Genomic DNA, 27,289 nt, shown 5'->3' on the forward strand with positions numbered 1-27,289 from the left:
GTGCGATATGACTGATGATGACAACAAGCATTCCCCAATGCCATGTGACAGAAGGTTAATCAGACGTTTGAAAGCTAATGTATTTATTCATTAATATTAGATTTAATAGGCTAAACCAGTGGGTGTTCTTATCTCGTAACTGTTAGCTAGTGTGCATAAGCTAGTACAAGCTAGTGTGCACTGGTCTGTGTCCCAGACCCTACAAATACAGGCCTAGATGCTGCTTGTATTGATTTGGTATCCTCACCCAATTGGCATCATTATCATAATGGTAATTAGATGTTGAAGGATTTATGTTACAAACGCAGTCCCTTGGGATGACCTCAATCTTCTGCAGTGGAGACAGAGACTGTGGTCAAAAATTGACATGGCGATCTGCCGCACAACAGGGCCTGATTGTAAACAAGGTTGAGCGGAGGAGAATTGTTCATTAGCCATCCAGTGTGTTGTCCACTTACTTCTGTTTGTCAGAGCGGGCCATTTGGCTGGAGGCTACTGTCAGCATGCCTCAGTGAGTCAATATAGGTTCAGTTTGGGTTTGAGATGTGGAGACAACAAGCGTTCTGTAAAGTGCATACCTCTGCTGAATGGAGTGTGTTGGTTAATCCCTAGTGTCACCGATCTCATGGCAAACATAATGAAAGGCTTTTTCAGTAATGCACACTGTAATGAGAAGAGTATTAAAAACTTTTGCTTCAAAGAATAGCTTACGGCCTCTTGATTGAGCTTCTGCGGGTTAGAGTAACACATTGAGATGGGTGAGGATAGCTTTGAATGCCTGGGAGAGGCCTAAATACTCATCTCTCAAAGGGATAAACCAGACCGAGCGCTGTTTGATCGTTGATAGTGTGGCTTAGCGTCTGGTGTTGATACACAGCAGCACCGTGATGGAATGAGGAAGGCGAGGTTGATGAGAGAGTGTAACTTCCTGGCCATTGTGTTTCAGATGAGCAGCGAGTGAGCGCGAGGAAGTCTGCTGCTGAGCTGCCTCAGAGGATGCTCCGGACCTGCGGGGCGCAGTGCTGCTGAGGGAGGACCGCGGAGCCAACGGGAGCCCGGAACATCCACCATGTCTCACCACCACCAACACTACCAGCGAGGCCCCCACGGCCGCACCATGAGCTCCGAGGAGAGGAGCTCCACGCCGGTCAACAAGACCTCCACGCCAACTCACAAGAGCGCCTCCTCCTCATCCTCATCTCAGCGCGACAGTAGGCAGGTAAGCGCCCAGCCACAGGCAGGTCCGTCCCGGATTAGTTTCAAGGGATAGCAGTGCTTTGAATGAATGTAACAGCACAGCAGAGGTAATATTAGGGAACGGTGAATAGTATTTTGGGTTGCCGCAGTCTGCTGTCAGAGCTCTGCCCTTCTGAGACAGTTTCTGCATCACAAAAACAGACAGACAGACAGAAGGGAACAGGGCCTGCCAGGAAATAATAAATCACTAAATAGTCAGTAAGCAGTTGTGCTTAAAGTGTGAAACACAAAAATCACTTAACTATTGTGATGTGATGACCTAGTCGCTCAGCAAATTTGCTGCCATCATCCATCCTCAACATTTAAATTACTCTCATGTTTTTTTGTTTTAAACAAATGGAACAACCCCAGAAGTATTACTCCAAATACAGCTGTCAGAGTCAGGTACCATTCTGAGCCATTTTCTCTGAAAACCCTTAGCATGTTTTTGTGTGTGCGGTTGTATTCCCTGGTCGAGTAATGAAAGCCGTGCAGAGGCATAGTGGACAATGAATTAGATACTCTCTTATTTCAGCGCAGCTTACAGGGCGAGGGTTTAAATCTTAACCCCTGCAGTCGGCCATTTGAAGACACCCCCCAACCCTCCCCACTTCAACTGGCTGCTGTGTCACCGTCGCCATACAGAAACAGGACACCGCACTGGAATCTATGACATCACAGCTTTTCCGTTGGTACTGGGTGATGAATATTTCATGAGGGACAGGCGGAGGCTTGGTGCTCCACTAAACATGTGGCACACTCTGGTATGCTGTGTGGGAGCCTGGCCTGTATCCATAGGAGATGGCTCTCTGAAGAGCAAAGGGACTTGGTTTGGGAAATGGGGCCTGTGTGAAGCACTTAGTAGTAGGCCTGATGCTCGATGAGGGAGAGGTTAACCCTTTCCGCCCCCCTCTTCATCGTTCCTTTATTGTGTCGCCTACTCGCTTCAGATAACAAGGGCTTTAAGGGTTGAGGGGTTCAGAATTTAATTTCCCAGACGCTCCCTGATCTCAAAGCCAGCGTAATCTGAAAGCAATAGGCTATCTATTGATGCTTCCTTTCCTATTCATCTCTTTTAATGTGCTTAATGAAGTCAGTTACTAGCCAGAGAGGTAGCTCATAAGATAGCAACAAATGAGGTCGTTGTCCAATAGATTTACTTTGTTTTGTACATGCAATATAGTCAGCAGTGAATTGAGACAGTCAGCGGCACATTAAGAATGTAATTGGGTATTAATTCCTGAGTGTTGCAGCTGTTCTGCGTTATGATCGAACTACGTTTGCTAAATGGTGCAGCGAAGCACCAGATACCTGATATATCAAGTACGGAGGCAGGTGTATCATTCAAAAATGTAGTTGGGGATTTACAAATCCTGTCTTATTCGGTTCAGCTGTATTCTCAGTTTTATGTCACAGTCATCATAACAATGTAGCCTATGTCCAAAGAAAGTCCATACATCACCTGTATATTTCTAAACACATTTTAATAACTGGGTGTCATTCTGTTGCTATGCTAACAGCTGACCCATTAAAATCTCATTTCCCATTTTTCCTTCTGATGAAATCACAAAGTCTGCTTTTGTGACCACAATGGAAAGCTAACCAAACAGAATATGTTTCAACAGGTGACCCTCAAAACAGTGCTAATTTAATTGTGCGGACGTCTCCAGCAGAGACAAGTGTCTCTGAGTTCTTTTGACATTTTGCAAAGTGGATGCACGCACATTTCGTTGTGTACTTGCGTGATCGCATTATGCTGCGTCATTGCTGCATCATCAGTGTGTCCTGTGCAGGGAGTTTCGGCGATACGTCTGTTGGCTCTGCTCTAGAAAAATATACATCGTCCCCAGGGACTCCTGAGGAAGTACAGCAGGCGCAGAGAAAAGGCCTTAGTGAGCTTAGCTGGGCCTCAGCGTTGGAGGAAAAGTGAGAGGAGAGCGTTTTGTGGGGAAAGCCTTAATGAGACCCAGCCCCCACTTTCAGATCAATACGTGTCGCCTTCTCCTCTGCTGACATCCACTGTACGCTCTGGAGACGCTCACAAGTGCAATTAGAGGCACCACCTGCAGTAAGCAGACAGACAGACACACACACACACACACACACACACTCACAGATTCACATCATGATATGGTCTGATGATGATGATCAAGACATGATGCATTTATTCAGAGTGTCGCAGCAACCAACCATTTGTGCTCTAGCTGTTTGTCATTTCTCGGCCAGATAAGATAGTAATGTTTTTGGCCTAGAGATAGTAGGAAATAGATGCGAAACACACGCCGTGTTTATCAAGGAAAGGTTCCTTTGATAGCAGCTGGCCGGATTTATGACAGTAGGGAAATCAATGACGCGATTATCCACCGCTACAGGATCAGATAGCGGCTGTTTTCATGGTAATGACCGAACGCACTGATGGGAGATGAAAGAATGATGAAGCGCTGGCACTGACTGGCTGTGACAATAGAATAAATCTGCCTCCTCTCTCAGTTGGTCCAGTAAAGCTCCTTTATTCCCTGCCCAGGTTATCGCAGTGTCTAATGTAAGGGTTTGACATACGTGGCACTACAGTTTTCTACAGGGGTTGCTCCTTATTGGTCAAAAGCCTAGAAAGAAAATGAGGGGATCTGGCCTTTTCCATCAGGCTGTCTAGACTTTGTAACAACCTGCTCAGGGAGTTTAGGCTGGCTAAATGAGTGTCATCTTTTTAATCACTTCTTAAAATTCACTTTGGTAGACTTGCTTTTATCTAATGGTTCAATCAGTTGTCCTCAGCGTCTCTTTCTATGCTTGCCTTATTGCTTTTTATGTTTTACTGTTGATTTTATCTTAAAAATACAGACTAATTATTATGATTATTATGGAATTATTACAAGGCTCTTCCTGTTGAAGTACTTTTTTTAATTTCTATACCTTTTTGTGTGTACATGTCAAATTCTTGGTTCATCCAAAACCTAACTGAATGAATGGTGAATGAATTCTAGTTTTGGCCAGTCTGTGTTTTCAGTAAACGTAAACCTGGCATTTGCCATCTGCTGACTTATCAATGAGCACAGCCAGTGTTCCCCTCCCCTCCCTCAGTTAGCAAGATCTCTGTTGCAGGCCAGAGGGTCGGACACGTCGGCTATAGGTCTGTGACTGAGTCAGTCCTGTTTACACTGTGCGTGATACAGTGTTTATGCCTAAATCTCTCCGGGTGTTAACTCCTCATCAGCATGGCAGCCCACCCTCCTGAGCCAGCCAGACACTGCAGTGAAATCCAGCCTCATTACAGTATCTCTATGGTTATTACTCGTTGAAATAGTCATCGTTCAGTGTTGATCGTGGCAGACTTGGTGGGTGCATGTTATTGCTCTTCAATTAAGGACTGTGTTATGTTTGGGATGCTTGAATTTAGGGATTTGTCTCAGGGGCAAAAGACATGCTGACAGCTTACACAGTGTCCTGATACACTAGAAGGACAACAGGGCCCCACGTGTTGCAAAGGATATGGGCGCTTCTGATTGGTAATATGGGGAAAACACACAGCTACCCAATCTAGTTGGCTAGTTGTGAAAGAGCGTTTTAGCATAACATATATGCACGTAATGAGACTCAGGATTTCTTAACTCTTAACAGTGAAGTAAGCTCATCTATGGTTGCCATACAGTTTGGGACTGTAGCAGGTGAGAAACAATTCTAAACTAATGACAGCTTGACAGTTTAACAAATTGAGAGGCTTTTCAGAACACCATCAACTTAAAGACTCCATAGATTAACCGTTATTGACAAATCAGCTGAATCATCCCGACCATCCCCCACCTCTCTAGTTCCTTTACCTGCCCCCCCTCAAACATCCAGTTAGCCTCCCAACTCAGTCCACTCCATGGTTGGTATAAAGCAGGTGGTTCTTAGAAATGGTTGTTTTGGTGAAACCGATGATAGTTGTTCTTGGTTCCTCTTTGGAGAACCATTGAGGAACCATCACTGGCTTTGAAACTGATTAGTCGTCGTTTCGTTTGTAGTTCTGAACACCCACAGACTAAAAATATCACATGAAGTGATCTTGCTTTCAGAACAGTTTCAACTTCAGTCTATACTGGTGATGTAAACTGTAGCTGAATGTTGTTCAGAGTGAACATTTTGATCTGGCCTTTGTTTATTTTTTCCCCCATGTTTTTATGAGCCCCGTAGATCTGCACAAATTAAAAAAGTAATTTGTGTCTTTTTCATTACCATTGTGTTTTATTGCTGTGTTTTTATCACATCACTGCTATGTTTTATTGCAGAGGGAATAAACTAAAAACTAAAAACTAAAATAGAAATCAATGGAAATAGAGAACCTTTTGATTCTAACGTGGTTATGGTGGGTCTATACAGCACACCTTAATAAAGATTATAAAGCTATTAATAAAGATTTATAGCATCATAAGTAGTTTTTCTATGATTGCGATCCAACCACCTGGGCCTTGCAGGCCTTGACGCCCTCCTCCCTGTAGCAGAGCCTGTTACTCCAGCATTCATTCACAGCAGTCTCTATGGGAAAAACAGATGTGTAAGAGAAACATGCCATCAGAACTGGGCTGCTGCATTGATATTTATAGTGCTGATTTAGCCTAAGGTGTCCCTAAGGAGTGTTTGTCCTTTCTCCTGCTCAGGGAGACCTTACCTGCAATACTTTGATTCATTGCAGCATTAAAAGGTCTACTGTCCTACAGTATTGAGTGTCACTGCAGGTGGTGGGTCCCATAAGATTTGGCCGAAACAAAAATTGACACAGGTAGATTGTATGATTGATTTAGTTGATCTTTTGATTGGGATTATGCTCCAGTTCTATTATTTAGCATTTTTATTTTAATTGAATCTTTTGTTTAGCCTTTATTAATTTTCATGGGAGATCTGGGAAAGAAAGCAATACAAAACACATAAAAGCATAAAACAAACATTGAGACAGCATATAACATAACAATGTACAAAGGCAAAATACAATAAAAATTATCAAAAAATGTCCTATACAGCTGCTCCAATAGGCAGTCATCAAATGCTTGCCTTATGGTTTTTTATGTTTTACTGTTGATTTTATCTTAAAAATACAGACTAATTATTATGATTATTATGGAATTATTACAAGGCTCTTCCTGTTGAAGTACTTTATTTTATTTCTATACCTTTTTGTATGTACATGTCAAATTCTTGGTACATCCAAAACCTACTTGAATGAATGGTGAATGAATTCTAGTTTTGGCCAGTCTGTGTTTTCAGTAAATGTAAACCTGGCATTTGCCATCTGCTGACTTATCAATGAGCACAGCCAGTGTTCCCCTCCCCTCCCTCAGTTAGCAAGATCTCTGTTGCAGGCCAGAGGGTCGGACACGTCGGCTATAGGTCTGTGACTGAGTCAGTCCTGTTTACACTGTGCGTGAGACAGTGTTTATGCCTAAATCTCTGGGATCTCTGAGATCTGGGAAAGAAAGCAACACAAAACACATAAAAGCATAAAACAAACATTGAGATTATAACATAACAATGTACAAAGGCAAAATACAATAAAAATTACCAAAAATGTCCTATACAGCTGCTCCAATAGGCAGTCATCCAATATCAAAGTATTATTGGGCTCATGCAACAAACCTATTTAAATCTAGACTTAACAAAGCAGACAGCTCTGTATTAAGTCTGCCACAAGATCCTTCATTAACAGTGCAAACCCACCCAGAGAGACCGGCTCTTTCAGCTTTAGATTACTCTGCAGTGAGATCAGTGAAGAGTGAACAGAGCACAGGAAGACGCTTTTGCTTAATTCAGTTCTGTTGTCAGGTCAGATAACAAAAACAAACCCTGAGACAGTAATTTCTACTTGAGCGTACAGTTGGGTATTTAGATATCGAAGTGGAACCAGAGGATGTGTTGACTGTTCCTCGTAAAGAATTTGTTGATTTATGTCTTTTGGTGGTTAGGATCTTAAAAAGATGCTCAGGTAAGTGCATTGGATTGCCAGTATTGCAGCGCGGGCCATCCTTTATTTAGTGCAGTATTGATTTTTCAATTTTAGACAGCTGACTCTCTCGCTGTTATGCCTCTTATAATGCACTGGAAGCTTGTCTGGAGGGTTCCTCATAAGCCGCTGCTTGTTATTGCCTGTTAGGGACGGGGTTCGCCATGTGTAAGACTGTTGTGTTATGAATAAAGTAGTATTGATGTATTGATCGAGTCACTGGCATTATGGCAACATTATACAGTTGACTTGTTCAGCTGAGAGTGACCTTATCCCTCTCAGTATAATGAGGCCAAGTATGGAGATCGCTAGCTTTTACGATATGATTGCTTTAGAGGGTGAGTTAGATTTTCTGATGAAGTTGAGACTCTCCACTTCCCCACTTGCGCTGGGCTGCTGAAAGGAGGGGTTGCGGTGGGTGAGGGAGAATGACCTCATTACCAGACGGATCTGCTTGCTTGGTCATTAGATTAAACAAGCTGTTGTCGCCATTTGTTAAGTGTCCTGCAAACCAAGGTCAGGTGTCCTCCGCTGCACACACACACACACTCAGAGAGCTGTCTTGACAGGAGCAGCATCACACTCTGCAGCGTAGAGCCTCGGCCTGTTGTTTGTTTTGCCAGGGAAGTTGCCCACAGTAATGCGTTATTGGCTCTGCAGATCTGCCACTACCGATTCGGGGATTGAAGGAAAAATCCACCCCACTTTACCACCATTACCGCTATTGGTGATGTACCTTGCATTTCTGGGTCTATTTTATTGTGTATTTTTCTCATTCCTGTGGATAACTGGCCAAAGTTAGACAACAAGACGCCACATCAAGATATTTCCAGTGTAGCTACAGCAGAGTTTGATAGCAGAAAAAATTTTGGTTTTGGTCTCAGTCTGTCGGAATCAAAGAGCAAGGGTTTTCTTTCTAGACTCACCATCGATACATCAAAGTTCAACAATCATACAGGGAGAAATCCATCGTTGAAGAGGAAGAGATATCAATTTCTCCACTGACAATCAATAGACCGTAATGCAATGCAGACATAAGACATGTTGCATTTTGAGTTGAGCTGAGTTATTATATTCTTGCTCACAGTTAAAAATGGAATAAAAGCAGAATTAACATAAGAATGAAGAGCATATATAAAATATATGCAGACAAATAAACATGTAAAACATTTAAATAAGGGGTGTGACTAACCCTAACCCTCGACTGGAAAAACCTTTCATTCCGCTATCGTTATCATTATTGCTCTCTTCCCCAGCTCCTGTAACCCACAGCTGAATACAACAAGTTCACGCCCAATCTCTGGGGTTTGTCAAAAGGCATTCTGGGAAATGTAGGAGAAAAGTAGAAGAGGCAGGTTGAGGGAAAGTGGGTACACCAAAAAGAGTAAATTACAACACTTCATCATAAAATAACTCATTGAACATATTGAACATCACAGATTGATGATATATAACAGTGTACAGAGGATTTCTCTGCACACATGCATTAAGAAACATCCATGTACACACACACACACACGCACACACACACACACACCTGACCACACTGTTAGGTCTGCCAGTACAGCAGGGTAGTAATGACTATTATCTTGATACTAGACATTTAACTTCCATCCAAGCTGTGTTGCCATGATTCCCAGAGTCCCCCAGTGGGACGATGGTGATGTCACACCTGTCCCCACCTGACCTCGCCGCCCCTCCACTCCAGAGGCCTCCCTTTGATTTGCAGACCCACCAGAAGCAGGAAGAGCAGAGTCAGGAGAAAGCTAATGGAGTGGAAATGCTGAGAATGCAAGAGGAATTTGAATGGGGCAGTATTTCTTTAAAATGTATAGTACGGTCAAAGAATGAAGAATTGTGAAGTGAATTTCTGTTGTTTTCCTCCGCCTATCAGACTGTAGATGGGAGCCTCTCTTTTCTAATAAAGCAAATGCTTCTCCTTATTCCTCTAGATCTGGAGGAGTGAGCGGATTAGTTCTGACACAGCTCTGTATTTTTATTTCACCCTAGGAGGCAGACAGCTGGGAAATCATCGAGGGGCTGAAAATCGGTCAGAGCAACGTCCAGAGGCCAGATAAACATGAGGGCTTCATGTTGAAGAAGCGGAAATGGCCCTTGAAAGGCTGGCACAAGGTAGGATCCAGTGGCAAAAACGAGACACACATACTTTTGCACGCTGGAATCAATATCACTTGTGGGAAAACACTTTCAAATACAGCCACCCTTGCAATGTTAAACCGTCCACTGTCTAGAGAAGTGCTATTGCTTAATGGAAGTTCTCCTTTTCTGTCTTTTTTCACCTTCCTTCCTCCACACTTGGCCTCTTAAACACATTTGAACATACAACACCACAGAGAGTCAGTGTCATATAGCAAATTACTGTTGAGAGAGAGAATAAACTGTAGACAACTGTAGAATATAAACAGATTCAAATACACCATTGCTCAGATAATGTGATCTACATGCAACCTCTGCCCCCACCTTACTGCCTGTTATTCACCGACACGTTATTTTTGTTTGTATCTTTTCCACAGCGTTTTTTTGTTCTGGACAATGGTATCCTGAAGTACTCCAAGTCCCCTATTGATGTAAGTAACCCTGACTAGGACCCACAGGCAGAGACAGAGGGCAGCCTGGCCTGGCATCAGCAAGGCATGGCAATGAGTCAGCAGAAACATCCGCAACGAGGGTCACGTTGTTCTTTCTGTTGCAGCGCACCCTGTCAGTTTGTGGGAAATCTAAAAATTGACTGGCAAAATGCTGTTTTTCACACAGAATTAACCCGAGAAAATATATACTAACAACTGCAAAGCTCAGTATTGCCTGTCCCCATGTAGTGTCGAGCCTTACGCTGATACTAGTGTCATCTTGAATTTGACTTTTGTTTTGGAAGTGGGATTATATGACTTTATGTTTTTCAGCTCAAAATTCAAATGTACCCTCACATTGTTTTGTATCACTTGCCTCAGATCCAGAAAGGCAAACTGCATGGCAGCATCGATGTCGGGCTCTCGGTCATGTCCATCAAGAAGAGGGCCCGCCGCATTGACCTGGACACCGAGGAGCATATCTACCACCTGAAGGTGAGCAGGGAGGGAAAGTCAATATTATCATGTCAGTACAGATAAACAGAGGGACAGGGGACGACTCCTCCCACCTCAGGTACAGCACTCAGACTCCTCTCTCTCTCTCTCTCTCTCTCTCTCTCTCTCACTCTCTCTCTCTGCTCCTCTCCATAGGTCAAATCCCAAGACATCTTTGACGCCTGGGTGTCCAAGTTGCGTCATCACCGCCTTTACCGGCAGAACGAGATAGTTCGATCTCCCCGGGAGGCCACCATGCGAACGTTTCCTCCCCCGGCTGCAATGGAGTCCCCCCAGCCAGCCCCCACTGTGGGACATGAAGCCAAGGTGCTGCCCCCCCCCACCCTTCGTACCACAGTGCTATTAACTGTTTTCTCAGGTTAGATAGCCGTGTCATCTCAAGTTGATGGGGAATTAAGGAGAACTCTTTGAACTCGCTTTTGACTAAAGGTCCCTTGGCTTGCAGTGTGTTACTCGTTAGAATGGCATTGGGAAAGAAATATATTTTACATGTTGTACATACATATTTGACATATTGTATAGAGGTCACAACCCACTACAACTGCAGATTTGAAGGTGATGTGGGCCTGCTGCACAGTAGTAGTTTAAAAATATTTCAAACTACTACTATGCACCAGGCTTAAAAGTAGCCTCTGCTCTGAGCAGAGTGCAATTACTTATTCAAGAGGGATGTGGCATAGAGAATGAAGGATTGCCTAGACCAGTTTTTATTGGAAGCTGGGGCACCAAAGTTGCATCCAGAAGAGAGGAAATATTGCTCATAGAACAAGTGATGACAGGCAGACTTTATATGGTCAGAGGAGATTTTCTCTGCTTGTGTGCTTGCTACCTTGATTACCCAGGCCTGTCAGCTTTACACCTATCACTTTGCAGCGTTTATTATTTTCCTTACTGTGCACTTTAATGTAACAGTTGCATTTCCAGACAAACAGATTACTCAGAAAGCTGGAGCGCTTTCAATAAAAAAAGGTTAAAGAATGGCAAGTACTTTACAGTCCACATCTAAGGCGTTGCATGCTTTGTGAGGAAGTCTCCAGCGACCGTTTTTCTAGATGTGATCCGTACATTTGTTCCACATTGTCGTTTTCAATATGACTCTGAATTGGCCCCCGTATTACATGCCTAATTACCAGACTATTGGCTGTGAAAGTGTAAATAGGTCTAATGCAGTAATGCAGATTGGACAGGTAATAGTATCCAGATCGTTAGGATAACAGACAGGCATGTTTGTCTAGACCGTTTCCAGCTTGGTGTGAACCCCTGGCCCTCGTGAAAGTGTCTGGTAAATGTGAGGAGGCAGCCAGTGTGCAGTCTCCTGGGAAGGTGGCTCTCCGCCTGACTCAGGCCATTAGAGGTGATCAGAAGTATCTGGATTCAGAGCAGCTGGGCTCCAGCCTGATGAGCTCTCCCAGAAGAACAGGATAAATAAAGAGCTCCAATCTTAGAGTGAGAATTACCGCTACATCAAAGACTTTGCTTTCAGAGGAAGAAAATCAAGGTTTCCCAGTATTGTGTGCAGTGCAGACTGTAGACAACTGAGGCACGGCTGCCTGTGTACATTATATTCAGACACATTCATTGTCATGGTTTTATCCAGCCTGTGATATTATTTAAACTAATTTTCCTGTCCTACCACCATGAACAATACATGATAGAAACGTCATACTTACACCACAGGTTCCCCCTATAGAGTAGATGATCTGATTAGATTTTGGAGCACCTTGCTGCATACATTTGCATATTATTGAAGGAAACATGATTTTCTTGAAACTACTATAATGCCTTAATGCTTTAAGATACAGATTTCATATCAACACCATATTCATATCATACCCATGTGTTATGTGAAAACAAGTATGTTGACATCGAAATATTTGCTGATGAATGCAATAATTAGCTTAATGAATGGCCTCATCAGCCTAACTGGTTATGTTTAATATACTGTATCAGGGTGATTATGGCAGGACATTAGGCAGCTCAAGTGCCAGTCTTCAACTGTTGGCCGCTGCACAGCTCCACTGCAGCAGTTGGGTCAAGTGCCGTACTCAAGGGCACATTGATGGTAGTTGTTCAGGTTTCACTTTCCCCACCCAGATTTTCCCAGCAGGCCGGGGCTTTGAACCAGCAACCTTCCAGTGATGAGCTCTGTGGTATTAGGTATCCATTTAAAAGGTGTGTCTGAAGCATCACTGATGTCTTTTTATCCAAAATGCGATTTCCAGGATAGGCCTTCCTTTCAGTACATCAATACCAACTGAATAAGTGATAACAGTGCGATCAAAATCGATTAAACCGCTTCTGAGCCAGACATTACCACTAAAACCTACGCTAAACAAAACCGAGGTGTGCAGCATGTGACAGTAAACCTTTCTTCTGTCTCTCTGTCTGTCATCGTGTCGCCCCTCAGCAGCCCAAGCCCTGCAGCTTGCCTTGGCAGCCAGTGGCCCCCAGTAGCAGCAGCAGCAGCAGCCTGCCTGCCTCCTACAGTAATGGGCAGAGCAAGGTGGCTGCATGGCTCCAGGAGTCAGAGGAGATGGACAAGTGTGCAGAGGGTAAGTGCCCCACCCTCAACCATTACCAAACAAGGGCCTCATCCAATATGAATGGCATGAGTGCGATCTGCCTCCATATACTGGACACAAATCTGATTTTAGAAGGTTCTTAACCAAGTAAACTAACAATAAGCTGCACTTGGCTGTCATGATAATTCCACAGGATATGATTTGTAAAGGTAAGGTAGTGAAGTAAATCATGTCCTCAGCCTTACAGTAACTCTCTCATCTCTAAATGGTGGATTGATGACCATTACCTGACACATAACACTCTGTGTGTGTGTGTGTGTGTGTGTGTGTGTGTGTGTGTGTGTGTGTTTTCAGAGCTCGCACGCTGCCAGTCCAACCTGATTGAGCTGAGCAGGTTACTGCAGAGTCTGGAGATTCTGCAGAGGACGCAGTCAGCACCCAACTTCACTGACATGCAGGTAAAACACACACGCACGTAAACACCCGCATGTACACACACGCAAGAATGCATGCACACACACACACACACACACACACACACACACACACACACACACACACACACACACACAGATACAGATACAGAGAGCAGGGGCAAGGCAGAGTTCAATCTCATGAAAGTGGTGTCTAGGTGCAGTTTAGTTCAGTTAGTGTCAATTTCAGGATGTTTCTGGGGCAGAGGCCTGTTTCTGTAATGTGTTGTGGGTGGTGTGTGTGTGTGTGTGTGTGTGTTAAGGGTGTGTGTGTGTGTGTTGGGAGGGGGCAGGATTCCTAAAGCCTGTATTACCCATGTAATGATGGAGAGAGGCCCAATGTCTTAGTCAGCGGTCACCTTCATTACCTCTCTAGAATGGCGGCATTCAACCTTGCTTATAGGAAAACCTGCCTGCTTCTCTCTAACTGATCAGTATCTATCAAATTGCATTTTTTCATATTATCGTTTGGCCTGAATTTGGCTTTTTTTCTTTAACCACATACATTGCATTGGGCTTGAAATTGTGTTTGCAGCTCATTTGTGGGAATGTTGTTGTCTTCCATTTCACTGCAATCAAGCTGTGTCCTAACTTCTGCTTTATTTGTGACAGTGTTTGTCCTATTAACCACATTTTGCATATTTTGATCCACGTGTGCCACATAGACCAATTGTGTAGAATTGTCAAAGAAAGAAAAGCGCTTGAACAGAAGATGGAGAACAAAAAGTGTCGGCAAAGACGCAAAATTCCAACTTCAGGTACCTCTCTTTTCCGATTTTCACTCTGTAACTGTCACATAAAGACACACACACAGACTTAGTACACAGCAGTAGTATACAGTAGCTCTCAGACATATTCAGAATGCAGTGTCCTTGTGGCTAAAAGCCTTATTGTACAGAGGAGCTATCTAAGAGCACAGTGACCTTTCAAAGTAAACATGTTGCAGTGTGGCCTATTAGTCAGATAGACCATCTTGTAACTCTCAGGTTTGATCCCTGTTTCAGCCTGTATGTCTTGCCAAAGTCCCACTGTTTTTTTTCCCTTTTCTTAAGGGTTAGTTGAACATTTGCAGTATACACAGTGAAGACAAAAGGATTTTTTCCTTTTGTATTTCCTATTTTCTTTGCTGTTTCAGTTCTTTTTTTAGTCTCCACTGCAACTGGCACTTGATACTGGTGTGCTGTGACTTGGCCTGAATAATTTTCCACCTTCACTAATTTGCCCACATTCTGTTTAACATGTTAATCGGTGTTTGTGTTGCTTTTTAAACTGCCCTCCATGCTGGAGGGAAAGTTTAAAAGCCTTTTCCTTCATGATGCTCAGTTCTTATCACTGCAAGGTTTTTGGGTAAATTAACTATCGCAGGATCCAATTCCTCCTCACTACCTCGGGGAGAATACCAGCAATAGATGAGTGACTCATCAGGTGCAGATAGATAAGGGGGAGGATATTATTTTTTGGTAGTTGTCCTCCTCAAAGTGAGTAGAATTGGATATTGGCAGGAAAGGGAATGAGAATTTAGCTTGAAGGACCTTTACTTCTTAGCATTATATGATGGTGTGACATGTCAAATCCTTCAACAGGGTGAATGGTCCTGTAGTAATGTACATGCAGAGCTAGTCAAGCCTTTTGGAGCCACAGCAATAGTCCACAGGCTCCTGGTCTTCACAGTCGGTTCTGCCTGTCAGCCACACACCTCCAGCAGCACTGTGCCTTCCCGGTGATGGACAGCGGCTCTCTTTCTTGTCTCCTGCCTTGCCCAGGTCCCTCTGTCTGCCAGCATGTCTCCTGTCCGCCACCACTCCTCCAACCCCAACCTGTGCGCCGAACTGGCCGACTTTCACACCCCCGTCTCCCGGCTGACAGACAGCATAGAGTGTGCTAGTGACTACATTAAACTGCAGGAGGACTTCTGCACCATCGCCCAGAAAGGTAGGCAGGCAGCATGCATGATTACAGCCTGGGGCTTATTAGACCGAGCTGAAATTGAGTGCAGGCGCGTTAACATATTCATTCACGGTACATGCTGCATGTTCCTGGTTCGCCAGCTGGTCACAGCCAATTCAAATGAACTGTATTTCATCGTTTCAAAAATGTATTTCAACACGAGAGATACAGTATGTCCTCAAGTTTTTTGTTTCAAATGTGATCCTTAAATAAATTGCACAGTGGGAAGAATACTATTCTTCTTGTGTCCTGTCTTTGTGCAGTGCACTCTCTGCTAAAGTCAGCCTTCAACACCGTGGCCATAGAGAAAGAAAAGATCAAACAGATCCTGTCTGACCAGGAGCAGTCCGGCCAGTCAGCCCAGATCAACACCCTCAGGAAGTCTCTGTCACAGGTAATGAACTGTCTTCAAACATTTCCCATAACGTCTCTTTCCAAGCTCCTGCTATAGGTAAGTGATAGTTCATCTGAACTGTTGTCAGACATTTGGCTACTTAATATTCTAAATGCTTGGTATAATGGTGGATGGAACGTAACATTAGCTGGAGCGATAAGGGGAAACGTTTGTCATTATTTGATGAGAACGTTGGTTTCTTTACTTTTGTTGAATTATACCCATTTCGTGTTTGTCATACCGTAAGATATGCTTGTGATGATGATGGGACATCAGAAAAAACACACACCAGGCACGGCTGACTCCTGGCAGTCACTGTAATCACAGTTAAAAAATGAAATGTGTGGAGATGAGGACAGAGGCAAGTGAGTTGTGAAACTCCAATCATCTTTTGCCACATTAATTGGAGAGAGAGAGAGAGAGAAACGTGCCGTACAGTTCATTAACTCTGCTCCTTGGGGCTGTCTCTCTACCCCGATGATTTAATTGGACTGTGCCTCTGCTAAGAGTTGACATCATTTTGGTGAAATGTGTCAGCTGCTTTATCTCCGTTTTGTTCCTAATTGGAAGTTTTTGTGACAATGCTGGTGAAGGCTGGAGGTCAGGTTTTTAAGGCTAAGCTCTCGCAAGTAGATAGTAGAAAGTCGTGGTGGTAATAGCTACAGAGGGGACTGCTGATGTCAACACATGTTTAATCCCTGTGGTGGATTTCTGTGAGCAATTTATTTTTGTTAACTTTCTCTTTTTTTGTCACTAATTTATTTCAAATATGTTCACACAATGGACCACATACCTTAATGTAGGAGACCATGGTGGAAACACTTATGCACGGATATGAACATATGATTTATAGGGATGGGACGATATATTGAAATTCAATATATCACAATACAAAAATGTATTGTATGGCAGAAAAATGAACCGCAGTATTAGCTACATTTTATACTGCTGTAGTAATCACAAATGAGACGGCTCACCTATCACAACTTCAGAAGCTCTCCGTCCAAATTATATTATTTGCACTTTGTAATGACATTTTAAATTGTTATTTACATTCTAGTAAGGCAGTGCCATTGCTAGAAAGATTTGTGGCTCAGAAATAAACATAATTCTGCACAGTCATACTTTGTTGTCATTGAACTTTTATTTATTACATCGCATCGTGGTTGTATCGAATCGCGAACTCCATATTGTGTGTCGAAGTCCCATCCCTAATGATTTAACATATTCATGTTGAATTTGGAAAATTAATGGCATCATTCATTATTCAGGCCCTGTCCCAAAACGCAGAACTTCGAACCCGACTCAACCGCATCCACTCTGAGTCCGTCCTGACTGAACAGGTGGTCAGTGTGAACATTATCTCCACGCCTGATGAGGTAGGTCACTGTGCTCAGGTCACGGAGGACTCACTCACTGACAATGCCGATTTCCTACTCATCTCTATTGACATAACAGGCTTTCAAAACCGGCCAGGTAGCTGTAGTCTTTGCTTCCTGCGTTTGTCAACTGTATTATTTATCCACACTTTTATAGAGTGATGGTCTTTCCAGTCTGCCTTGGCAGGTGAGCTTAAAAGAGCATTAGTGTATGCTGACCCTGACATCAAGGTTAATGGAAAAATGACTAATCAGAAAAGGATGGGCGCTTGCCCTCTGGCAAGGATGCACATGGTGCAAAATGAACTCCCCATGTGTTGTTACGGTGTTTGTGTGTGTTCAGATCCCTTTTTGGATTTTAAACCTCTCATCACAGGACGGCACAGTGAAAGTCTGATGTTTTTGCATGTACTTTTCTGCAGGCTGGGGAACAGATGGGAATACCTCTTACTCAACAGGCCTCTAATGAGAGCCGGCTCTCCATGTCGGAGTCTGTCTCTGAGTTCTTTGATGCCCAGGAAGTGCTTCTGTCTGCCAGCTCATCAGAGAATGAGGTACGCCAGAAAAAAGAAAGAAAAAGAACGAGGTATGACAGTGGACAGTGGTTGCTGAGGTGCTGAGAGAGGATGGCAGTAGGACCATGGGGAGCAGATTGCAGAGGAAGTGCATCGGGGAGGGGGTTAAACTTGTCCTGCTGCTGGGAACTCAGATAAAGCATCGCTGATGGCCGTGTGCGTAGCTGGAGTTAGTCAGCGATTAATGAGCGCGGCATGAGAGGCAGAGATAGCACACAACGGAAACTCAAACAAAGCCAGCCACACTGGAGGGCCCCTGTTTAATCTACCCCCGGGCCTAATCCCTCAGATGGGTTCAGTGGGGTCCTAAAAGAATAGCATTTCTCTTCCGACTCTCCCTCATGACTTCTAGCTTCAGGTTTTCAATGATAAGCCCTTCCTTTATGAATGCAGTTTGGTCCATCACTCAAAACAATGATTGCTGTCTCTCCCAGAGCCGCAGATATTCCCCTTTTCACTCCTATGAATACCCAGCTCCAAATAAATATGGCCTCAGAGGAGCCATGAAGCATTGTTGCTCCGCAGGCATGCATAGAGCCGTGCTGAAGGATTACTCACCAAGGAAATTCATCAGCCCCGTGTCCTCCAGCTCGAGCGCCAGGCCCATTCAAACCAGTATGATACTGCTGGCCAAACCTTTACCAGCAAACAGCAGGCGACTCTAATAGAAGCTATTACAGCAAGCAGCTACAATATGCTCCTCCTTGGCAGCGTCAATGGCCTCATTGTGTTTGCTAAATAAAGTGCATGAAAATGCTGCAGTGTCTCATCTTATGATTACTGCAGTGGGACAGATAGCCAGCAACTGCTGCAGTTTGCTAGCCACTGGCAAACTGCAGTATATGTGTGTGTGTGTGTGTGTGTGTGTGTGTGTGTGTGTGTGTGTGTGTGTGTGTGTGTGAGAGAGAGTGAATGGCCGAGGCGTTTCGCTATTGACTGCTGTTCTATCAGAGTGTGTGTAGTACTCTACTGCACTGAATCACTCCGCTCTCTCCCTGTTCCCGTCACAGGCCTCAGACGATGAGTCATATGTCAGCGATGTGAGCGATAACATTTCAGAGGACAACGCCAGTGTGACCGATAACGTCTCCAGACAAAGTAAGACCCCTCCTCCAGCCCCACTAGCCCACATCCAGCATCCATAGCCTTCTATTAGAATGATGTAGGAGGGAATCCCACGCAGAGGATCAACCCTGCTTCCTCTATAACATGCACACACATACACACACACACACATGCACACAGACACACACTGTACTCACCAGTTAATTTATCAGTGAGGTAGAGGCAGTTGACTTTGCAGGGCTGCTCTGTGCCAAGAGCGTCTCTCAGGCGTTATGAAAGATATCTGTGTAAGGTGCAGGAGGGACGCTGTCTGCCTCCTCCATCCTTTTCCCATATCACATAGAGATAAACCGTATAGTACCTCATTGTGTTTAAGATGCTCAGCGTTCCTATATAGGTGTGGCAAGTCTGGAAATGTATGGGAAATGATTGATTATTTCCGGGTGATTTAAACATTTAGGAATTGCATGAATAAGTAAGGAACAGGTAAGGAAAAAAATGTCCAGTCCTAATATAAATATGACCGCACATCTTAGGTAGTTGCAGCCCCACTGTCATTTGACATATTATGCTATTTGCTGTTGAGAAGAATAATCTTCAGCTATAGAGTGATACGGCCTAGTTGGCAGTCATCCAGTGAAGGAATTAAGGTCTGCAAAAAGTATGGAAGAGGGAGTGGGAAATGTGAAGGCACCCTTGAAGCTAAAGTAAGAGCATATTGCTAAGCCCAGCGGCTACTACTGATACTGTTGTGCCAGGCATGGATAGTTAATGGGCCGGTCTTCTCTTTCCGCCCCAGTGGCCAACGGAGACTTCGCTGGCAGTGCCTTCCGTAACGGGCGGCGCACCTGCCTGCCGGCGCCCTCTCCTGACACCAGCAACATCAACCTGTGGAACATCCTGAGAAACAACATCGGCAAGGACCTGTCCAAGGTGTCCATGCCCGTGGAGCTCAACGAGCCCCTCAACACCCTGCAGCACATGTGTGAAGAGCTGGAGTACAGCGAGCTGCTGGACAAGGCTGCCGAGACTGAGGATCCCTTCGAACGCATGGTAAACACCCATCAAGTCATAAACACTTATTTCACTTAGTTTTCACTGTTAAGGAGTTACGCTCTCTGCTGGCACACGCAGCTTCATGGTCATTGTTAAAATCACAATGAAATGATATTGGGGCGGGACATGACACAGCGAGGGATCATTCAAAAGTGTAAACCAATGGGATATTAGGAAGAGAAACGCAGATTTATTTGATCGGAAGGGCGGGATTGTTCAAAAATTTGTGGAGGTTTTATTTAACCATTAACCATTAAAAATGCACTGAAATCAGATTGTGTTGTACCAATTTTCAGACTCCTTTACCAAAGTGCACAATAATGAAGTAATGGGATACAAAAATACAAGAAAATTGAAATTATTATATTTTGGGGGACATTTATTGTTAAATAGGTGTATATTACAGCATGGAAAATTAGCCAACAAGGGGAAAATTTGTCATTTCATTGTGAGTCTAAAGAGGTCTTATGTGTTGGCTCCCTTGTACTTGGTAACCCCAAGGTGTGCTCTAATTAACTGATGTGTGCTCTAATACTACTATATGCCAATAGATTTCCTCTGAGACTCCCTCTACTGCTGCTCATTGGGCAATTAAAGGTTTCCTTCTGTACAGCAGATGTTTTTTTTAGAATGGGTCCTTCAGCCCAGTGACACACAGCCAGGCACACACAGGTCGGATCTTAGAGTCAAATCACAAATCCACGCTGTATTTCTGTGTCTGCCCTGCCTGTTATATTTTGTGCGTCTGCGAGGTGACATTGCCAGTGACGAGCCGACGTAAACAGTCTCTAACACAGAGGCATGGCTGCGAGGCGTTATCACGCTCCGATGCAGCTGTCGACCTTGGATCCTCCTATCTTTATCAGTCTCCTGTCCTCAGGATAGCACCCAACGCATACTAATGTTTGGCTTATTCATTACAAAGCCTATTATTATAAGCCCGTTAATCCCGTCTTGGTGTTGTTGACTGTGTTGTTTTGACTCTCTCGCAGGTCATCGTCGCTGCTTTTGCAGTCTCAGGCTACTCATCTACTTACTACAGAGCAGGAAGCAAGCCATTCAACCCATTACTTGGAGAGACTTATGAATGTATCCGGGAAGACAAGGGCCTTTGTTTTTTCGCAGAGCAGGTAAGTTTGTCTGCAGGTTGTTCCCTCACGTGCAGCAAGCCTTTTAAACAGCTGTTGGATTTGCAGTGTGCCTGTCTTGTGCGAGCCGTAGCCATTTTCTTGGTATCTGTCAGAGATAATAGCAACTGAGGGAAGTCACATGCTTTATCTCTCTGTGCGATGGTGACCCTGTCTCCATAGTGGTTCCCCTGCTGCTCTCTGAAGGTCTTGACCTTCTCTACAGCTCAGTTGTGGGGCTAGGCGATAAAGCCAAAATGTAATATCACAATATTTTTCCGGTTTTTGACAGTATGAGAATACAGTTGCATTTGGTTTAACCGTTTTAACTTCTTAATCTCCTTTACAGCTTAGTTGTAGGGCTGGATGATGTTGCCAGAATAAAATATCACAATATTTGTCTTATTTTTGAAGGTATACTGTATACTGTATTGTTTTGGTTTAAGTGACTATAGACAACATACATACAACCGATGGGCTGACTTTGACTTTCTTGCTTGCAGTAGGGTATACTGAAAAAGCCGCAGAATTTTACATCAGTAACATTAAGATCATAAAAACATGGACATAAAAAGGACACTTTTGTACACGTGAAACAAGACAAGGTAAAAAAAAAAAAATAGAAATCTGTTTACAAGATTACTAGGAATAAGTGGAGCTCAGACTATATTTTAAAACATGACAATGTAGCCTCTAGAGAGCTGTTCAAAGTGATAAAAAACAAAAACATAAATAAGTAAATAAATGTAAATAGTTACTTCCTACACAGTTTATCAAAAAGATATTTCTAATGCATACTTTTAGTACTGTGCTTAAAAAAATAGGCAAAACTGTGAAATTGTGTGGAATAAGTGTACAATAAGAACATGTCCAAATACAATAGAAACGTGCGCTTGCATGGTTAAGAACAAGAGCACTATTAAGAAGTGAAAACTATTAAAGAAACAGTAAGATACTGACAACAGTATGCCCATGTGTAGCTTCATACTGTCATGTTCGAAAAACACTTTTTTTCATGACTGTAGGAGAGATTAACTGCAGCATGTATTATGAAAGAACAGTATGGAGAGTGTTCAGGGATCGATGATGGGTTGTCTCAGTAACAACAGATGTCAGACTGCGGTTATTTGATCTTCTCTCTCTAAGGTGAGCCACCACCCACCCATCTCAGCTTGCCACTGTGAGTCTAAGAACTTCACCTTCTGGCAAGGTAAGTTACCTGCCTAATTAGTAAGGGGGTTTCGACATGGGAAAACCGGCTTGGCAGTTGATCTAACACATCTCAAGTAGCCTACTTAACATCCAGCTGATATTTCATAGATGGAAAATTCTTATTCTTAACCATTTGCTGAGGACAGATAGAAAATATTTGAATGTTCCATACATTGCTTTTCATTACTGACAATATTGTTGGTGTTTTGTTTTTCAGAAGTGAGATGGAAAAACAAATTCTGGGGAAAATCAATGGAGATCCTACCAATCGGGACAGTCAATGTTATGCTTCCCAGGTAAATTTCAGCTATATTTTGTTTTCTGCTGATGTCCTGTGTACCACACTGTTAATATCACCCTCAAGCTGTTACCAGGCAGTACCAAGATAGCTCCAGAAAAGCTTCCTTGACCCATTTAGAAGGCAGCACTTGAATAAAATTCAATTATCTTTTTCATAGTTTTTTGTTTGTATACAATTTTAAAGCATGATTTACCTGGTTAAACGTGAACATTACATTACTTACACTGAGCTAGTAATGTGATTTTTATCCATGTATATAACTTTAGAGCATGATTTGCCTCATTAAACTTCAATATTGTGTTATCTATACTGAGCTACCGAGCTCCCTGCCCCCCTTCCCACAATCGTCATGTATCCTGTCATAATGTCCTTGAGAAAGACACTACCTGCTCTGTCATTGTAAATGCAAATGCGTAGCCCTTCCATGTGGTGCTAATGTGCTCTCTGCTGGGCCATGTGAACCTATAAGGAGTTCCAGTCTGTGAAAAATGTCCTTGAAAGGTTGGGGAGGAATAAGCAGCTGCTCTATTTTTACCTCTCAAAATGATTCAGGCGGGATGTATTGAAACTGTGGAGCTGCTGAATAAGCAACTAGATTAAATGGAAGAAGGCATCGCAGTTGACAGAATAAGATTGCTCTTGTACTTTCATCACCTGCCGCTTTGTTTATGAGACTTCTGTGGTTCATGGGAAAGGCCTGTTAATACCCGTTATCAACTGTGCTTATGCCATAACAGCAGCAGCTCAAGCTGATTAGCTGTCATTGTGTCTTTTAGGTTTGGCGATCACTACGAATGGAACAAAGTCACCACCTGTGTACACAACATCCTTAGCGGGAGACGGTGGATCGAACACTACGGGGAGATCACCATCAGAAACACCAAGAGCAGCGCCTGCCTCTGCAAACTGACCTTCGTCAAGGTAAAACATCCAATCAGTAATCGGCAATCAGCGCTAATCAGTGATAGCTGAAACAATACTGTGTGTTTAGATGTGAATACATAGCCGTGTCTTGCTACCATCATTTATAGCATGGAATTTGCTTCTTCAATATGATTGCCTCTGTAATATGATCTCTTAATAATAAAGGGAACTTATTATTTATGACACTGCACATTAGCTAACTGCACAGTATTTGTCTTTTAGGGAAACTACTGGAGTTCTAATGTGAATGAGGTTCAAGGATTTGTGATGGATCAAGAAGGGAAAGTAATCCATAGGCTTTTTGGCAAATGGCACGAGGGCCTTTACTGTGGCGTCCCGCCTTCTGCCAAATGTGTCTGGAGGCCAGGTAGGCATCAGCTCCGCATCCACAGTCACACTCAAAACACAGATACCAGGTCATGTTGGAGCTGGACTTCTTATCCACAGCTACTTCTGCGCTTCACTGGCTTCACATAAGACTTCCCCAGTGCTCATTACTGGTGTTATTGGCCACTTAACATCCACTGGAAGTTTTCAAGCTAAAAAGGGACTTAAAGGAGTGATGGGTATTGATTCATGATGTTCAGTTTGTTAGTTTACAGAATAGTGAATAATGGTATAATGCATGGCATGCAGCAACTAATAAAACAATCACCAGATACAGCCTAAATGTGAAATTGAGGAATCCTGAAGACAGATATTGTATGACAATATACTGTGACACATTTCAGTGGATGGTATAGGGAGTAACACATTGATAAATTGATTTTATATGCTCAAGATTGATGCTCATGTTCTTCCTGTTCTTTCCTTGTCAGGCTCCATGCCCACAGACTATGAGCTGTACTATGGCTTCACCAGGTTCGCTATTGAACTCAATGAGCTTTGCCCCGAGTTGAAAGACGCGCTGCCACATACAGATGCCCGATTCAGACCCGATCAAAGGTACAGCATCACCTCTCCACTCTGTACAGCCAGTAGAGAGGTGTGGACTGTAATGCCATCATGATATTGGGTAACACAGTTTGTTGCTGCCATTGACTGAGAGAAAGTGGTAGTGATTTACCACAAACTAGACTGCAATTTAAGTCAAATAAGTTAATCTGCTTTGAAGGAGGGATAGTTATGGCCACAAAGGCGAAATGTGATGTTGTAATTCAGGACCTGGCACTCACATGGGTATGCACAAATGAAAAAGGCCCTTATTGAAAGGGCTATGGCAAAAGCACTGTATAATTGTATTTGGTTTAAGTGACGGAAATGTGTCGGCAAACTGCCTTCTTCAGGGTATGTGAGTCACTGCCTTTTTAATCTGCTGGTGATACTGTTTTTGTCTGATGAGGGCGGATTGAAAGATTCTGCTTAATTGGATGAATATTGTAGATCTGTAATTCAGTCTGTTGCTGCTCTGCTGATCTTTGTTTGACTGTCATTGCTGGCTAATTGCTGTGTGTTTACTGATGAGTGTTGTCTTGGTCGTACAGGTACCTGGAAGAGGGGAACGTGGAGCTGGCATCCTCTGAGAAGCAGCGCATTGAGGATCTGCAGAGGACCAGGAGGAAGTGGAACGAGGAGAATAATGTCAAACACCAGGCCCGCTTCTTCAAGTAAGCACAGGGCTACGGATGTTCACCAGACTAGATAAGATCAACCATGTCTCCATTTCTTCTTTGTAAAATACAAGGAAATGTTTTCCCAATGCTTGCAGCTTCATTGTTTACAGTAACTGACTGTTGCTGTTCTGTTTTTCGTCTCCTAGGAAAGTGGTTGATGCCAATCAGAGGGAGAGGTGGGTCTCCAACAACACTTACTGGGAGCTTCGCAAAAACCCTGGCTTCATCAATATGGAATCTACATTAAGCCTATGGTAGCACATGGATCGCTACATGCATCATATCGTCATCGCAGACAAGAAAGCTGTTACCTATGCACAATAAGGTGTTAAAATAAACATGTTAAGGACAAAACGTCAGTGTGCATGGATATAAGCAGAACTGAGAGATGAACTGATGCCCGGCGGCCTGTTGCGGTTCTGTGGCGTTGCCACACGGTCATCCATCCATGGAAGCCTCCTCTAGGATCACCTTCATTGTGCTTGCAGAAGCTGGGTTGTCAGGGCAACAATCTTACCAATCTTACGTAGATCTATCCCAAGCCGTTTTGACTTCTGAGTATGTCCTTGCCTTAAAAAGTCACCCATCCACGTCACACATTTTAACGCTTTTTAGCAAAAGCCATTTGATTTCTGAAAGCCGTTTGGTTTAGATTAGTCTATGAATTAGACCTTTTGATTACCTACTGTATGTACTTTGCATGTTTAGAGAGCAGCTTTCACTGGCATAAGCCGTATTTATGATATCATCATTTGTTGTAGAAAAAAAGAGGTATTTTTGTAAAATATCTTGGACTCATAGAATTTACTGAAAGGGTATTGTGTGAATTGGCAGATTTTATTTATTTTTGCCTTTTAATATTGTTGAATCTGTATCATAGCAGTATTCTCTCTTGGGAAACAATTCATTTAAAATAAATTTTAACTGCATTAGATGAAGTACCGCTTCCATAGATGGAAATCTTTTATGAGTAATTTTCAAAGAGTAGCTCTCATAGCTTAAAGTAATAATCCGCAACCTTCTCATAGAAATTAATTAATTTCCCTACTCTCTATTACTGATTGATATAACACAATAGTGATTCAACCTGTAGTTCAGCCAGTTCATGAAAGCTTTTACATTTGCTGCTCCAGGTGTCTGGTAGTTCTTTCCCGGTAAAAATCCTGTGGCACACAAGAAGTGATGCGTGTTACATTTATGTTTGGAATAAATATAAGAACTGGGTAGTTAGCATGAGCAGAGATAGCCACCATGACAGATGCAGATAAAGAAAAGAGCGCCACCTACAGAAACTCAAACTTCAACAAAATGAAAAAAAAAAAAAAAAAGACGAAGGGTCTTTGCGGATTACCACTTTAACATAAAGTCATCAGTTGTGCTGGACATAGGACACGATGAGAGCGTACGCAGGCCCTGACATGGGAACATTTCGCTATTTTCGACCCTTTATGCAGGACACACTTGCAACCAACCTTTATAGAAATGTCAGTTTTGTTTTTTCGGAAGCAAAAATCTCTCAAAGACGTTAATGGAATCTTTGGCACAGTGTAAATATAGGGACACGTCCTCAACCCCCCAACCCCACCCCTAACCCCCCATGATACTGAGCCATACCTCCCTGCAATCACGAGTCCTGGGCCCTACTCTCCCCCTTGCGCTGTCTAATTTTAAACATGGTCACACGAAACCATACGTAGACCCACTCCTCTTCACTTTCTGCATTACTATAATTCACTCCATATATAGTGAGCACACCATGAGTCGGCCCTCCTCATGTGAACCATGTGGTGCAGTCAACTGTCTTGGTCTCAGTGTATAACGATGCACTCTCTCTGAAACATTTGACCCAGTGAAACAGGAGTGAACTAGCCGCATGTTTCCAGGGGCCAGAAAGTCATCTAGCCACACGACTCTGTACAGCCAACTAACACTCTTATACAACTAGCCAATCTTGAAACACTAGAGCCACCTACAGCTGCTTCCTAGAAAATACAGTTTCTGTTTTTGAGGAAAGGATACCATGTTATGCAAAGAAGATCAAGAGGTTATTCCAACAGCAACTTCTCATGAGCTATTTACGAATGTGCTCTCTCTCTCTTTTTTTTCTTAAACATTTTAGATGTTAAAGCCAAAGACATTTTGGGTATGTAAGATTCATACAAGCATGGAAGCTGATATTTTGAATGTGTCCAGCTCCCCAGAGAATTTACTGCTATGATGTGGGCCTCTGCAAAGCACCAACTACTTTTTTTTTTAAGTTTATATATTCATTGCAAAAGCATATCAGCTTTACTGTTTTAGCCTATGTCCACTTTTTCTGTAACGGTGTAAGAAAATACACTCAAGGGTCCAGAGATTGAAATCAACCCCAAAACAAACAAGTGAAA

At 43.1% G+C, this 27,289-nt stretch overlaps 1 protein-coding gene across 3 annotated transcripts; it reads left to right on the plus strand.

The window, feature by feature from the left end:
• Positions 1–1,117: 1,117 nt before the first annotated feature.
• osbpl6 (oxysterol binding protein-like 6) lies at positions 1,118–26,577 on the plus strand. 3 transcript variants are annotated; one of them, XM_071533230.1, is made up of 22 exons: positions 1,118–1,219; positions 9,221–9,343; positions 9,745–9,798; positions 10,180–10,293; positions 10,450–10,620; positions 12,725–12,866; positions 13,191–13,294; positions 13,975–14,067; positions 15,073–15,241; positions 15,520–15,650; positions 16,922–17,029; positions 17,452–17,583; positions 18,615–18,702; positions 19,469–19,722; positions 20,718–20,855; positions 21,999–22,062; positions 22,282–22,360; positions 23,142–23,286; positions 23,512–23,656; positions 24,108–24,234; positions 24,774–24,896; positions 25,049–26,577. In XM_071533230.1, the coding sequence occupies exons 1-22, from the start codon at positions 1,118–1,120 to the stop codon at positions 25,158–25,160; spliced, it is 2,718 nt and encodes a 905-aa protein (XP_071389331.1). In that variant the 3' UTR covers positions 25,161–26,577. The 3 variants fall into 3 exon arrangements, with proteins under 3 accessions (XP_071389331.1, XP_071389349.1, XP_071389341.1); XM_071533248.1 differs by lacking the exon at positions 16,922–17,029; XM_071533240.1 differs by lacking the exon at positions 13,975–14,067 and having other exon boundaries at positions 9,224–9,343.
• Positions 26,578–27,289: the final 712 nt, after the last annotated feature.

This window comes from Centroberyx affinis, unplaced genomic scaffold (genome assembly GCF_046629955.1).
Source record: "Centroberyx affinis isolate AG114_WGS23_722 - 3 ecotype Tasmania unplaced genomic scaffold, CSIRO-AGI_Caff_v1 ptg000166l_1, whole genome shotgun sequence".
Lineage (NCBI taxonomy): Eukaryota > Metazoa > Chordata > Actinopteri > Beryciformes > Berycidae > Centroberyx > Centroberyx affinis.

Bases quoted from the DNA above. Each gene is read 5' to 3' on its own strand.
- osbpl6 (XM_071533230.1), top strand. From the start codon at position 1,118: ATGAGCTCCGAGGAGAGGAGCTCCACGCCGGTCAACAAGACCTCCACG. The intron at 14,068-15,072 runs GTACCTCTCTTT...TGCCTTGCCCAG, and splicing joins ACGCAAAATTCCAACTTCAG to GTCCCTCTGTCTGCCAGCAT. The intron at 17,030-17,451 runs GTAGGTCACTGT...ACTTTTCTGCAG, and splicing joins TTATCTCCACGCCTGATGAG to GCTGGGGAACAGATGGGAAT.